Source organism: Scomber scombrus, chromosome 19, assembly GCF_963691925.1.
Source record: "Scomber scombrus chromosome 19, fScoSco1.1, whole genome shotgun sequence".
In the NCBI taxonomy this organism is placed as follows: domain Eukaryota; kingdom Metazoa; phylum Chordata; class Actinopteri; order Scombriformes; family Scombridae; genus Scomber; species Scomber scombrus.
The window spans coordinates 14,880,698-14,892,811 of record NC_084988.1 but is presented as its reverse complement, the minus strand read 5'-3'; the positions used below and the strand labels follow the sequence as shown (position 1 = coordinate 14,892,811).

General features: G+C 38.5%; 1 protein-coding gene across 1 annotated transcript; it reads left to right on the top strand.

Annotated features, from left to right (window-relative positions):
- Positions 1–998: 998 nt before the first annotated feature.
- Positions 999–11,510, top strand: kif15 (kinesin family member 15). The gene is made up of 35 exons (XM_062440321.1): positions 999–1,113; positions 1,353–1,383; positions 2,398–2,584; positions 2,738–2,814; positions 2,940–2,977; positions 3,069–3,166; positions 3,267–3,446; positions 3,650–3,859; positions 3,957–4,082; positions 4,588–4,710; positions 4,835–4,982; positions 5,208–5,299; positions 5,396–5,605; positions 5,819–5,990; positions 6,090–6,213; positions 6,667–6,808; positions 6,982–7,149; positions 7,233–7,361; positions 7,517–7,622; positions 7,736–7,901; positions 8,005–8,155; positions 8,261–8,346; positions 8,454–8,532; positions 8,651–8,737; positions 8,834–8,938; positions 9,057–9,179; positions 9,284–9,430; positions 9,546–9,641; positions 9,741–9,905; positions 10,039–10,142; positions 10,252–10,318; positions 10,402–10,439; positions 10,544–10,679; positions 10,955–11,086; positions 11,184–11,510. Exons 1-35 carry the CDS (start codon positions 1,095–1,097, stop codon positions 11,256–11,258), a joined length of 4,137 nt encoding a protein of 1,378 aa, XP_062296305.1. The 5' UTR covers positions 999–1,094; the 3' UTR covers positions 11,259–11,510.
- The last annotated feature ends 604 nt before the right edge of the window (positions 11,511–12,114 follow it).

Sequence of the window (12,114 nt, the reverse complement as noted above, 5' to 3'; positions counted from 1 at the left end):
TAGCCCACTGAATAACTTTGCAAAATAAGATGCAAGGTTTCCGGAGCAAGTTAATATGGATATGAGGGGCCTCCTTCATGTAAAATGCTGCTTCAGAGGTTTTTACACCCTGGCCAGAGTACAATTTTCCGAAAAAAACAATGAAAACATATTGTGGTCATATTTTAAACATTCATATATTCAATGTCAATCAGCAGCTTCTGTGGAAAATAATCTGTGAAAGAATAAGCCATAATTTGTTTGTTTGTTTTTCAAAAACTTTGTTTTTATGGTTTTTGGCGATACTTATACAAACGCAAATATATACACAAAACAAACACAACAGACAGGGTGATCTACTACAATGTGAAATGCTGGATATCATTCAAAATAAAAAATATGAATATGACTCAGAGCGAGTGTTCCTCCGTACATTCATAAAGTCCACTTTAAAAGTCCCAGCACGGAACCTCAACTAGAGCAAACATACTGTAATACAGTCATCTCAAATCCAAGTAACATCTCTATTTCTTCCAATATCTATTATCCTTCTCCATATCATGTCTCAGGGGTAATGTTAGTCTTCCATGTTATTTTACTATGTCTAGCCAGTTTAAGATTGTCGGACACTCACAGCTCAGCCATTTTCTTGTCATTGCTTTTTTTCTACTTGCTACTTAATACTATTTGTAATAAATGTCTATGCTGTTCATCTGTTTTGTAAATCAATGGTTTATTAAGTTATATATAGTATATACATTATATATTATTTATATGTAATTATGCAATGGTTTTACTCCTCCTGAGATCAAATTGGGCTGTATGTGGAGTAGGGCAGTTTAATGCAGGAACATAGTATTGGGTATGTGGCCCCTGATCTAAAGTGAGTTTGAAACCCCTGATATGAACAGAATATAAAGCCACGCCACCCTGCTCCAGTAGGTGGCGGCCGCGGGTGGAAGGCACCTTTAACCACAGAAGAAGAAGAAGAAGTAGTAGGATGACCTGCCCGCCAATTTCGAAGGATGTAAACACAGAGTCGTTCCTCTTCGTGATCGACATGCTGTGAAGAAAGTTAAATTGATCACATAAAAGCGATTATTTCTCTGTCAACAATGAATTCCGGTGGAAAAGGTAACGTTAACATACCAAATGTACGATCGCCAAAACTTGTAGACGACAAAATGCAGCGTTACGGCTTTATAAGTTATCTTAGCAAGCTTGTTGGAGTCAGCTAACGAGATTTAACACTAGCCATCTCACTTTAACACCAACGTCACTTCTGCTGACTTCAGTTAGGGTTGTTATAAACCAGTGAGATAGTCAAACTACCAACTGAACAATCGCTAACAATCTTGCAATTTTTTTGACAGGATCTTGCGATTCAAGCCAGCTCGCTGCCAGGTAAACGTATCTTTATCTACACACACACACACACACCTTATGCTAAGTATTTTAGTCGTGGTTCAAGGCTAATAGTACCGTACGTTATCCGCATCTGGTTACTTTTTTCTTTCTAAAACGATTCAGAGTTTGTTTTTTGTTTTTTGGGTGTAATAATGGATGACAAGCTGAAATGGAAATCATATGGCAATTATAAAAACAAAGATTTTCAGGAATATTTCTGTTTTGAACAAAGTGAAGTATGCACTAGATTATCAGGCAATGCGAATTCCGTATTGCCATATTTCAGTCACTGTGTGGTGGTGTGGGGCAACACGTACATGAGCAATATAAAGACAGTGTTTATATTACAAATAAGAGCATTAAGATTTAACCAGAAAGTGGATTCAAGAGAGCTGACTTTTTATGAAGTCAGGACTAATGAAACGTAAAGATTTGGTTGAGTTACAGTCATTATTAGTTATGGCTAAGAAGCAAAATATTACCAGAAAACGTATCCTAGTTTAGAGGATGCAGACCAAAGAAGGAAATGTAACTTTAAGATTCAGTATGCACAGGCTACTTAAAAGCAGATCTGTGTGGAATTAACTATTGAATGATTCAAAGGGTACAAATATTTTCAGTTCAGTGAAATGTATAAAGGAAGAAAAATTTGACTATATGAAGTTGACAGGTAATGGCTCTCCTTTGTTGATGGTGAATTATTGTGTATGCCTTTGGGTTTTTTTTGTAATGTTACTGTAAGGAATGATTGTTAAGTAATTGTAATTGATAGGCCATCTATTTTTGTTGTTTATTAATGTTTTGAGTAAGGGGAAGGCAAAATAAGATGTCCTTGTCCCTGCTCCCTTGCACAAGGAAATTGAGTTGTGTTTTGTTTGTGAGTTGTTTTTTTCTCTTCTGGTGCTGTGCATTACAATGAGCGGAACAAATAAGTGGTAATGTTGAATTCTAACCACCACCAGCCTAATCATCATGTTTTGCAAGTGTTCATGTTTTTTTCTGGTCCGACAGCGGAGACGGCGATTCTATCAAAGTCTTTGTGCGAGTGCGACCTATGACCCATGGTACTGGGCTGTCCACAGATGGAGATCAGAGTCTGTGTCTCACAGTCACCTCACCAAACACCATCCGTCTGCTCTCAAAACCAGAGCCACGAACCTTCACCTATGATCATGTCGCTGACATGGGCACCTCTCAGGTTGGGCGAAAACAGTCATTGTATTATCCATATCTTGTACCACTGGCATAATTGTTGTAAAATTTGCCTGAGAGGGCAAACTGGGTTTATCAGTGTGGGATGTAGCCGGTATGACTGATTGGTATGTGATATTTATCTGTCATTTTCCAACAGGACTCTGTATTCTCCAGTGTGGCCAAGAACATTGTTGAGTCTTGCATGAATGGATACAATGGTACTATTTTTGCCTAGTAAGTGATCTTAACGTTATTTATACACAGTATGAAATAAAAAATGTTTTATTGCATTACCACGCCGCATTTGCTTCACATGCAGCACACATTCAGTTCCTTAACTTTTTCTCTTGTTTCTGCAGTGGACAAACAGGCTCAGGGAAAACATTCACCATGCTTGGTGAGAATTTAGTACATCATTTACACTGTGTACAATACATTCCGTTAAATGATGGAATAATTGAAATGGCCCTTTTTTTCTCTCTTGCTAGGGCCATCTGAGTTGGATAACTTCACAGATGAACTGCGAGGTGTTATTCCTCGAAGTTTTGAGTATCTGTTTTTTCTCATCAACAGAGAAACGGAAAGGGTGAGCTGTAACATTTCATCACCAAGAAAGTGTTTTAAACCAAAACTCAATGTTCGTTAAATAATGAAGTTTATGCTTTGTGTTTTTTCTTTTCGCCCAGTCTTCACAGTCCAAGAGTTTCCTTTGCAAATGTTCATTTATTGAGATATACAATGAACAAATTTATGACCTCCTGGACACAGCCTCAGCTAGTCTTTTTGTCAGAGAGAACATAAAGAAGGGTGTGTTTGTTGAGGGAGCTGTGGAGAAGTTTGTCAACTCAGCTGCTGAAGCTTACCAGGTAGGAATTTCCTGCTTGTTGTGATGAAATGCTTGATTCCTACATACTTTGAAGCTAACTTCATCGTCATATTGTCTAAAATATTTTGTACAATACAAAGTGTGATGTTTATTGATCTACATCCAGTTTTTACACAGGGTTTAGATAACATTCAACAAACAATTTAGTATACAGTATTTGTCATTATGTTTGATATCACTTAGGTCTTATCCATGGGCTGGCGTAATCGTCGAGTAGCCTCTACCTCCATGAACCGCGAGTCTTCGAGATCTCATGCTGTGTTCACCATGACTTTGGAGTCCAAGGAGACCATCAACGAAGTGGTGAACATCCGAATGTCTCAGCTGAACCTGGTGGATCTGGCAGGGTCTGAGAGACAGAAAGACACACACACGGAGGGCTCCAGACTCAAGGTGACGATACATGCCTGAATGTATGCTCATACTCAGTTACTACATCTGGGATTTAGTTTTTGCTTACATTTGCTTGTCTGTGTTGCTTCTCTTTCAGGAGGCCAGCAGCATCAATCGCTCCCTCATGTGCCTTGGTCAGGTGATCATGGCACTGGTGGATGTGTCCAATGGGAAGAACCGTCACATCTGCTACAGGGATTCGAAACTCACCTTCTTGCTAAGGGTGAGTGACTGTAGATGCAAAATGCCTTTTTGGTGCTGTTTCAGTGGAGATTGTTTAATGTTGTTGCAGCATTGTATAGGTTCAGGTACAGAAGTATAGAGGGATTGTTTTTTTAATGTGAAACATTTTTACATATTCCTAATGTAAAGGACATGTTTTCATGCTACTTTTTGTTGAAATCACTTTGTTTTGATAGAATAACATTGTGGAATACACATACAACCTAAATGATGATGTGATTTGGTTCAATTTAAAACAAGCAGGTGTTCATTTTCTGCATAATTCTTGTATTTTCTTGTATTACATTCTTTAATATTCTACATTTTAGGAATGAAACACTTAATAGTATATACTCATATTTATATATAAATTTAAAGATGTGAATGCACTTTATAACTTGTGTGATGAAGTTTTTTTTTTGCATTTCCTAGTGCTTATGTTTAGAATATTTCAGGTTTGTTTGCTTATAAATATAGGCTCTGTAACAATTGTCTCATTATTTCAGGACTCTCTTGGAGGAAATGCAAAGACTTACATCATAGCTAATGTACACCCTGGATCAAAATGTTTTGGAGAAACGTTGTCTACCTTGCAGTTTGCCCAGAGAGCAAAGCTGATCAAGAATAAGGTATCAGTCCTCACACATAGTTCTATGTTGTATTGAAACATAGTAGACTTCTGATTAGTTCTAATAACTTTAACATTAAAACACTTTATTATCTCACCCCTGTGCAATTATTTTGTTTTTACAGGCCATTATCAATGAAGACACCCAGGGAAATGTGAGGCAGTTACAGGCTGAGGTGAAGAAGCTGAAGGAGCAGCTTGCACAGGCTCTCGCCTCTCAGACAATGGACTGTGGGAGAGATGTAGCACCAGGAGGACCAGGACTCCCCATGGGTAATAAGACTCAGATCAAACATACACTGCATTCACAAACTATTCAGGCCCTTCAATTTAAAATACTTTTGTGATTGCACTATATGTTAACTGTTACACACTTAAAATAAAACCCATTTACCTACATACTCCCAGGTTATTTTATTTAATTGAATCATAACTGATACGTCCAGGTTTGCAACTTTTTTGGTATTTTGCAAAAAATTTAAAGGCTTTTTTCATCAGGTTCATCCATAGAAAGTCAGCATGATGTCCTATATAAGGCAAAGTTTATGGCTGCTGTTCGTCTGTGGAGGAGCCGAGAAGAGGAGAAGAGGGTATGGAATATGTCATTTATTTTTGGAAACTTTGTTGTTGTTAGGAAATAATATTGGTGCAGGGAAGTTCACAGCAATATTTAACACTCCACTCAGGCGCTGCTCAAGAAAGTGGCTCAGCTGGAGGAGGCCTGGAACCAGAAGGACAAGTTCATCCATTCCAGCCGCATGATTGTCAGGTTTCGAGAGGAACACATTTCTTGCCTTGAGAAAAAACTGAAGGCAGGACCTGGCCTACTGTCAGACAAGGACTCACAGGCTTACATTGACCAGCTGAAGGAGGAGATTAAGATTTTACGAGATCAGGTACAAAATCTAATGACCTCTGGGCACCACATAACTGACTGTTGATAACTCCATATATCTGTATAATGTGTAGATACACTGGAGGACTTAACGTTTAGATGCTCTTAGCAGCTATAATAACATGTCTTTCCTCTAACATCCAACAGTAGTTAACTCCAGTATAATTGAATATTTTCATTGACATTTCTTGTACACACACTTCTGCTTCTTCAGGTTGAACATCATCCAAAAATGACTCGATATGCAGCGGAGAACTTCAGCCTCAGAGAGGAAAACAATCAGCTTCGCTCCCTTGAATCAGTGGTGAATGCTCAAGAGGCTGTAGCTCAAATTAGTGCAGAGCTGGATGAGGCCTTCCAGAGAGCAATGGAGACGCTCACAGAGAGTAAGATAAATAGCATCATGATCAGAAAAGGTTTAGCCAATAAAAGAAGTCATACCATCTACATACAGTATATGTGAATAATCTCATATTGCTCTACAGCTCCAGCAGCCCCTGTGTCTGCAGACACCATTGCACTTGAGAAGCTGAAGGCTCAGCTGCTTCAGAAACAGTCAGACTTCACAACAGCCCTTCAGGCCTTTGAGGAGTACCAAGAAGTCACCAAGTAAGCATGACATTTGATGAATAAAACAAAATTCACATGGGGATTATTATTTTTAGGAACAAGCACCTTCCAAAGCTAGAAGTACTGTATATAGAGATAACCTTTGTGAACACACAACGGACAGGCTGTTATTATGAATATTGGCTCTAAAGTAAATAAAGCTTACAGTCTTTTAGTTACCTGACTTACATTTTAGGAGAATTAAAATCTTAATCTGTTACATATATGTGATAGTGTTACAATCTTCTTTTATTTGTTTAAAATATTATTACATTCTGATTTCCATCTGCAGGAATGAGCTATTACTTGAATATCATATTTCCTCTAATTGTTATATGGACTTATTTTGTGAGCTCGATCAAAGCTGCCATTTCTCGTTTAATGCCTTTATAGACTGATAATATAAAGTCTGCAGAGCTTTATGTGATTTAATGATGGCGTTTTGTGTTCCAGTAAACAGATATCTCAGTTGGAGTCTGAGAAAAGATACCTCGACAAGTCCAACAAGCATTTGGAAAACATCCTGGAAGCCACAAACGCTTACAAAAATCAAGAAGTCTCTGAGCTAAACAGAATTCATGTTGAAACTATAAAGGTGAGGGGATGACATGCTTTTGTTTTCTGCAGATTCTTGTCAAAATGTGTTATCTTTTTTTTGTCATTTTTCTTACGGTGTGTCGTGCCTTGTTTTTTTTGTACTGCCACTGTTGGTGGTGTCATGAGATGAATAATTACTGTTTTTCATCCTTCAAATATCTGTCATATCAGATTCTCTCCACACCCACCAAAGCGTACAACTTGCGGTCCCGTCTTGTGCCTCTCTCTAGCCCAGACCACTTGAATGGCATGGACGATAATGTGGATGACATTTGGGCCGAGGAGCCGCCTTCAGACATGACTGAAATGGCCTTGACTGAGGAACTGCGCCAAGTACAGGTACAGCAGTGTGGAGCATCTCTCGTGTACTTAAATGCATATAAAGTAATTTACCACACAGTGTTTTTATACTTTCTCCTCAGGAGCAAGCTAGTCGTGTCCAGACACAGTTGGGTGATGAGGAGATAAAGAACAGTAAGCTGTTGCAGCAAATTGCAAAGCTTGAGGAGCAGATCGCCGTGATATCACAAGAGTCTGACCGCAAGGATGAGGTGGGATATTTCCTCACATGTATATACTGTAGCGTTCATAATTTCACTCTATGGATCATTAAGAGTTTTGCCTTCAAATGATGTAATAAATTATTTTCATTTGATCGGTGGGAATTTTGAGATTAAAGTAACATGTTGCCCTTTACCTGATGCAGCAACTTTCTACTGAACGAGCAAACAGAAACAGAGATCAACTCAACCTGCAAGAAACCATCATTAACCTGGAACAGAGCCTTCAGTCTGAACAAAAAGCTGCAGAAGGTGCTGTTTCTCATTTGTTGTAACGATTTTCACCTGCTTGTCTGTGTGGACCTTTGGTGCTGTTTCATTTTGAACCAGCATCAAGTGTATCACAGTGTTTACTCTCCTTTCAGTGTTGAGAAGTGAGGTGCAAGACCTACGCCTGGTGCTGCAGTCGTCCGATAAGGAGCTGGCCACAGTGAAGAATGAGCTGAGAGACGGCCAGAGCGAGCAGCAGAGAGAGATGAGCCAGCTCTCCAATAGTCTGATCAGCACACAGCTCCAACTTGACAAAGTGCAGTAAGCACAAGTCTTTACTGCTAAAATGTGACTCTTCTTGATTGGATGTGTTTAGGTGCCCACAACCCATGTGTCTTTCGTTCAACTGCTTTTTTTCTTCCAGGTTGGAGTGGGAGCAGCTTCTGGAGCAGCATCGGACATTGCAGGATTCTTTCGACCAGCTGCAAGCTGAGGCCAAGTTTGAGGCTGATCAGACAGGACAGCAGCTGCAGGACAGGCAGCAGGGGATTGATGAACTGAAGGCACAGGTTATGGTCAGTGAACACATAAACTCAACTACAGCCCTTTTCCTTAAAATATAAGATTGGATGTCATAACTGTCTATATATTTATTCACTTTCTTTTTCCTTTTGTTGTAGGAATTAAGTAAGTCTCTGCAAAGTGAGCAAGAGCACACAGGCACCCTGATCACCCAGTTAAAAGAAAACAAAGAAAGTACATCAAAGTGAGTTTTTCGCAGGCTGAACCCATTTATAGTTTTTGTTTAACTGCAACAATTTTCTGTATTTATGAAATTCCTAAAATAACATGAATGACTGTGTATGCCTTCAGAGAACTCATTGAAACAGTGGAGCAGAATACACATCTTAGAAAACAAGTCTCAGACCTGATGGCACAAAATCAACAACAGGTTGGTCCTGACCGAAACCAATGTGCATGTTTTCAAGTTAGAAATATTTAGCATAAACGTAAGTGCAGCTGAGTGTCTAAATCTGGTTGTTTCTTTTTTCTCTTTTCTTTATTTATAGGTGTCCAAATTTGTCAATCTTGAGCAAAATCTAACATCTGCCAATGAAACCATAAAAGGCCTTCAGCAGAAGACTGAACAGGATAAAGTAAGCCTGAGAATAATACTGACTTCTTATTTCTTCTGAGAAACTAATTCCAGTAAGTCTGCTACCCTTCTGAATCCCTGTTGTGTTGTTTGACAGGATGTTGTTGTAGACCTGATGAACCAAACCAGAGACCTCCGCAGTGAGCTGATCCAGAAGGACCAGACCATTTCCCACCTGTCTGGAGATATCAAAGACATCACAGTACTTTACTCAGCCTACTATTTCACCATTAACTTGTCCTTTGTAACTTTGTGCTACAAATACGTATAAAGTTTGAATCAGTCACTGCATGTTTATGATAACATCATTCCTCTTCCAGGCCAAGTACGATGCTGCCTGCCTTGAACGAGAGGAAATTAAGGAGCAATACTCTAAGATGCAAAAAGAAATCTGTGACCTGAAAGAAACTTTAGACAGGAGTGTGGCATCTAACAAAATAGAGGTAAGATTGATGATATTAATCACCACAACACACACATTTTTCTTGGTTGACTGACTGAAGGTGAATAGTACTCTGACCCCTGAAGTTATGTGTGTGTCTGTCAGGTTGAGGTGTTGCAGGAGGAGGTGACTTATGCCATAGAGGAAGTTGAAAGACTCACAAAGGTCTTAGATGAGCAGAACTGCCTCCTCCAAGCATCTCAGGAGCAAACAAGCCAGAAAGAGGTCATGATACAGAATCTAGAGAAGAAGGTAATTCATTTATCATCTCATCAAGGAGCAAAAGCTCCAAATAATCAGTTAATTAAAAACTGAAAGACAACATCTAATAAAATGACTCATTTACAAAATGTTCCATTTGTACCAGATTCAACAACAACAGGAAGCTGTTGAGAAAACAATCAGAAATGGAAGTTTTACACCCTTTAAAGAGCCGACGGCCACACCTAAATCATTACCTCGGGTAAGACTGTGGCTTATTTCGTTTTTTAAAATCTGATTTTAAAAATGGAAAATGTGTGGTTTGATGATTTCTTTTGTATTTTTCTTCATGCTTTTCAAGACTCCGCACACCCCAGGAAGCTTCAACAGAGACCTGACCCACGTGTTAGAGAGCCAGGAGAGGGAGCTGGAGAATCGGCGCTCGTCCATGATGAGCATGGAGATTCTTTTAACAGAGCTGAACGCTGAGAGATCTGGCAAGAATGAGGAGATCCAACGGCTAAAGGTAGATTGTTTTGCCAAAGTTATGAATATATAGCAATTTTTTTTCAGGTTGAAATACTATCATGAATTATATTTTTTAGTAAATGTAAGGGTCTTAATTAGTTCTGTATTGTATCTGTATTCTCTGTCATCAGACGCAGCTTACTGAGAAGGAGGTGGTCCGAATGGAGATTCAGGCTTTGCTTGACCAGTTTTATACCAAACAGAACCAACAGATGCAGAATGGAAAAACAAATAGGTTGAGTTTATTCATCCTTTCATTCTGCCATTTACTGGCCTACAAGGTATCAGACTACCCATGGGTGATGGTGTAAGTGAAGTTATTAATGTTGTCATGTGTTTTTCAGTGAGGTGCTGATTGAAGGCATTAAGCAGTCCTTACTCAAAGAGCTACAAGAGGAGAGAGAAGAGAAGGTTTGTATTTATGTCTGCTGGTTGTTTTTTTTCCCTTGATAGAATAATTTATAAATGATTTGTTGTATGTGGTTCATTAACAGGGCAAGATAGTGCAGAAGCTGTGTGACACTCAAAAACGGTAAGCGCATGTATGGAGTGCTGTACTTCAATGAATTCATCCACATTGTACTTATTGTCTTAATCATTTGTACTTGAGGATTGACAAGTTCTGTCTTTGTGTAGACTGCAAGCACAGGAGTCAATGTTGGCCCAGTCTCAGACCTGCGTTCAGCAGCTGACCACTGAACTGAGGAACCGCTGTCTAGAGTTGAGAGATCTGAGCCAGAGGACACAGGAAGATGATAATAAGCTGCTCCAGGTCAGTTAGTTTGTCTATCTAGCTCTTTGGTCCCAAGCAAAATGCTGCCATGGAGTTTGTTTGTGTACATATTAATCAGTAATGAATTCCATGTTATAATTCGTTAATGACATTTCACACTAGAAGAAGACAAGAGGGACAACATGGAAAGTTTCAGATGTCGACATTAAATAGAATATAACAGAATTATATTTATAGCTTTTTGTTTCATCACCTTCTGCAAAACTGACTGGAAAGGTCAGCTGACTGTGCTGATATGTTTTTTTTTCTTACAGGAGATTGAGGTTCTCCGCAAGCAGAACGTTCAGTTGTCAGAGGAGAATGGAAAACTTGTGGGACATAAGAACCACAAACAGAAGATTGAGTATCTGGTGAAGCTAAAAAAGGACAACACCAAACTTCATGAGGTAACTATCACTTCTGCAAAGGATATTTCTCTTCATGAATACAGTTAATAGATCAAATTGGGGTAATTAATCAAATCTGCATTTATTTTGTTTAAAGGAAAACGAAAAGCTGCGATCAGAGATCAGCCTACTGCGAGACAACAATGAATGTCTGCCGCTGGAGGCGCTGTGAATCTCAATTTTTCCCAACGTTTTTTTTTTTTTTTTTTTTTAAATTTGATGGTTCTATTTTTTCAGATGGGTTTGACTTGTTTAACCCTTTTGATAGTTTCCAGTACACAGACATTTTATTCTTTTTTTTTTTATTAAGACAGGGAATGTTCATTTATGATACTTATTTGTTTGTAAGTGTTTCCTGGAGGCATACTGTACCCTTCCATGGACCTGCCATTACAGCAACAACAGACCAGCTGTGACATGAACTTTAAATTTATTAGAAACATGAAATAACTTTCCTGGTCTTGTTGGTTTGCTTTTGATGTACAGTAGTACATCTAGTCACACTTTTTACAGGCTTCATGCTAAAACAGTGCTGAGTATCTTCAATGTGAAATCTGACTTTTTACATGTTCATCATTTTAGGTGCTAACATTTGATGCTGTGATTATTGACTGAATATCTGAGTCATATCCACAGTATTATGTTGTATTTTCTTCATCATACTGGTGTATTGTGATTGTCTTTTTATGTATAATGGACACTTCTTTTTTTCAATACTGTAATTAAAAAAACTTTTGCTACATCTTGTTAGCTGTAATATCGCCTCACATTTTGTGGTTTCTTTACCGAAACAGCTGAAGTAAATGGTCTATAAAAATCTAATTACAGAAAATAATCTGCATAATTCTCATTTACCTAGGTCATGGGATATATAATGGTAGTAAATCAGTGGTCTTTAAATGAAAAACGCATCTCACATTAGCAGAATGTTTTTGTCTTGCTATATTTAACCCTCACTAAAATGTGCGTATTCTGACCCTTCACAGCAGGGTCATTTTTTACCTGGCTAAAGCATTGCTGTATAATAT

What these genes read in the sequence shown, in the direction of transcription:
- kif15 (XM_062440321.1), top strand. An exon ending in TCAACAGAGAAACGGAAAGG is followed by an intron (nt 3,167 to 3,266) that starts GTGAGCTGTAAC and finishes CTTTTCGCCCAG; the next exon opens with TCTTCACAGTCCAAGAGTTT. An exon ending in ACAACACCAAACTTCATGAG is followed by an intron (nt 11,087 to 11,183) that starts GTAACTATCACT and finishes TTTTGTTTAAAG; the next exon opens with GAAAACGAAAAGCTGCGATC.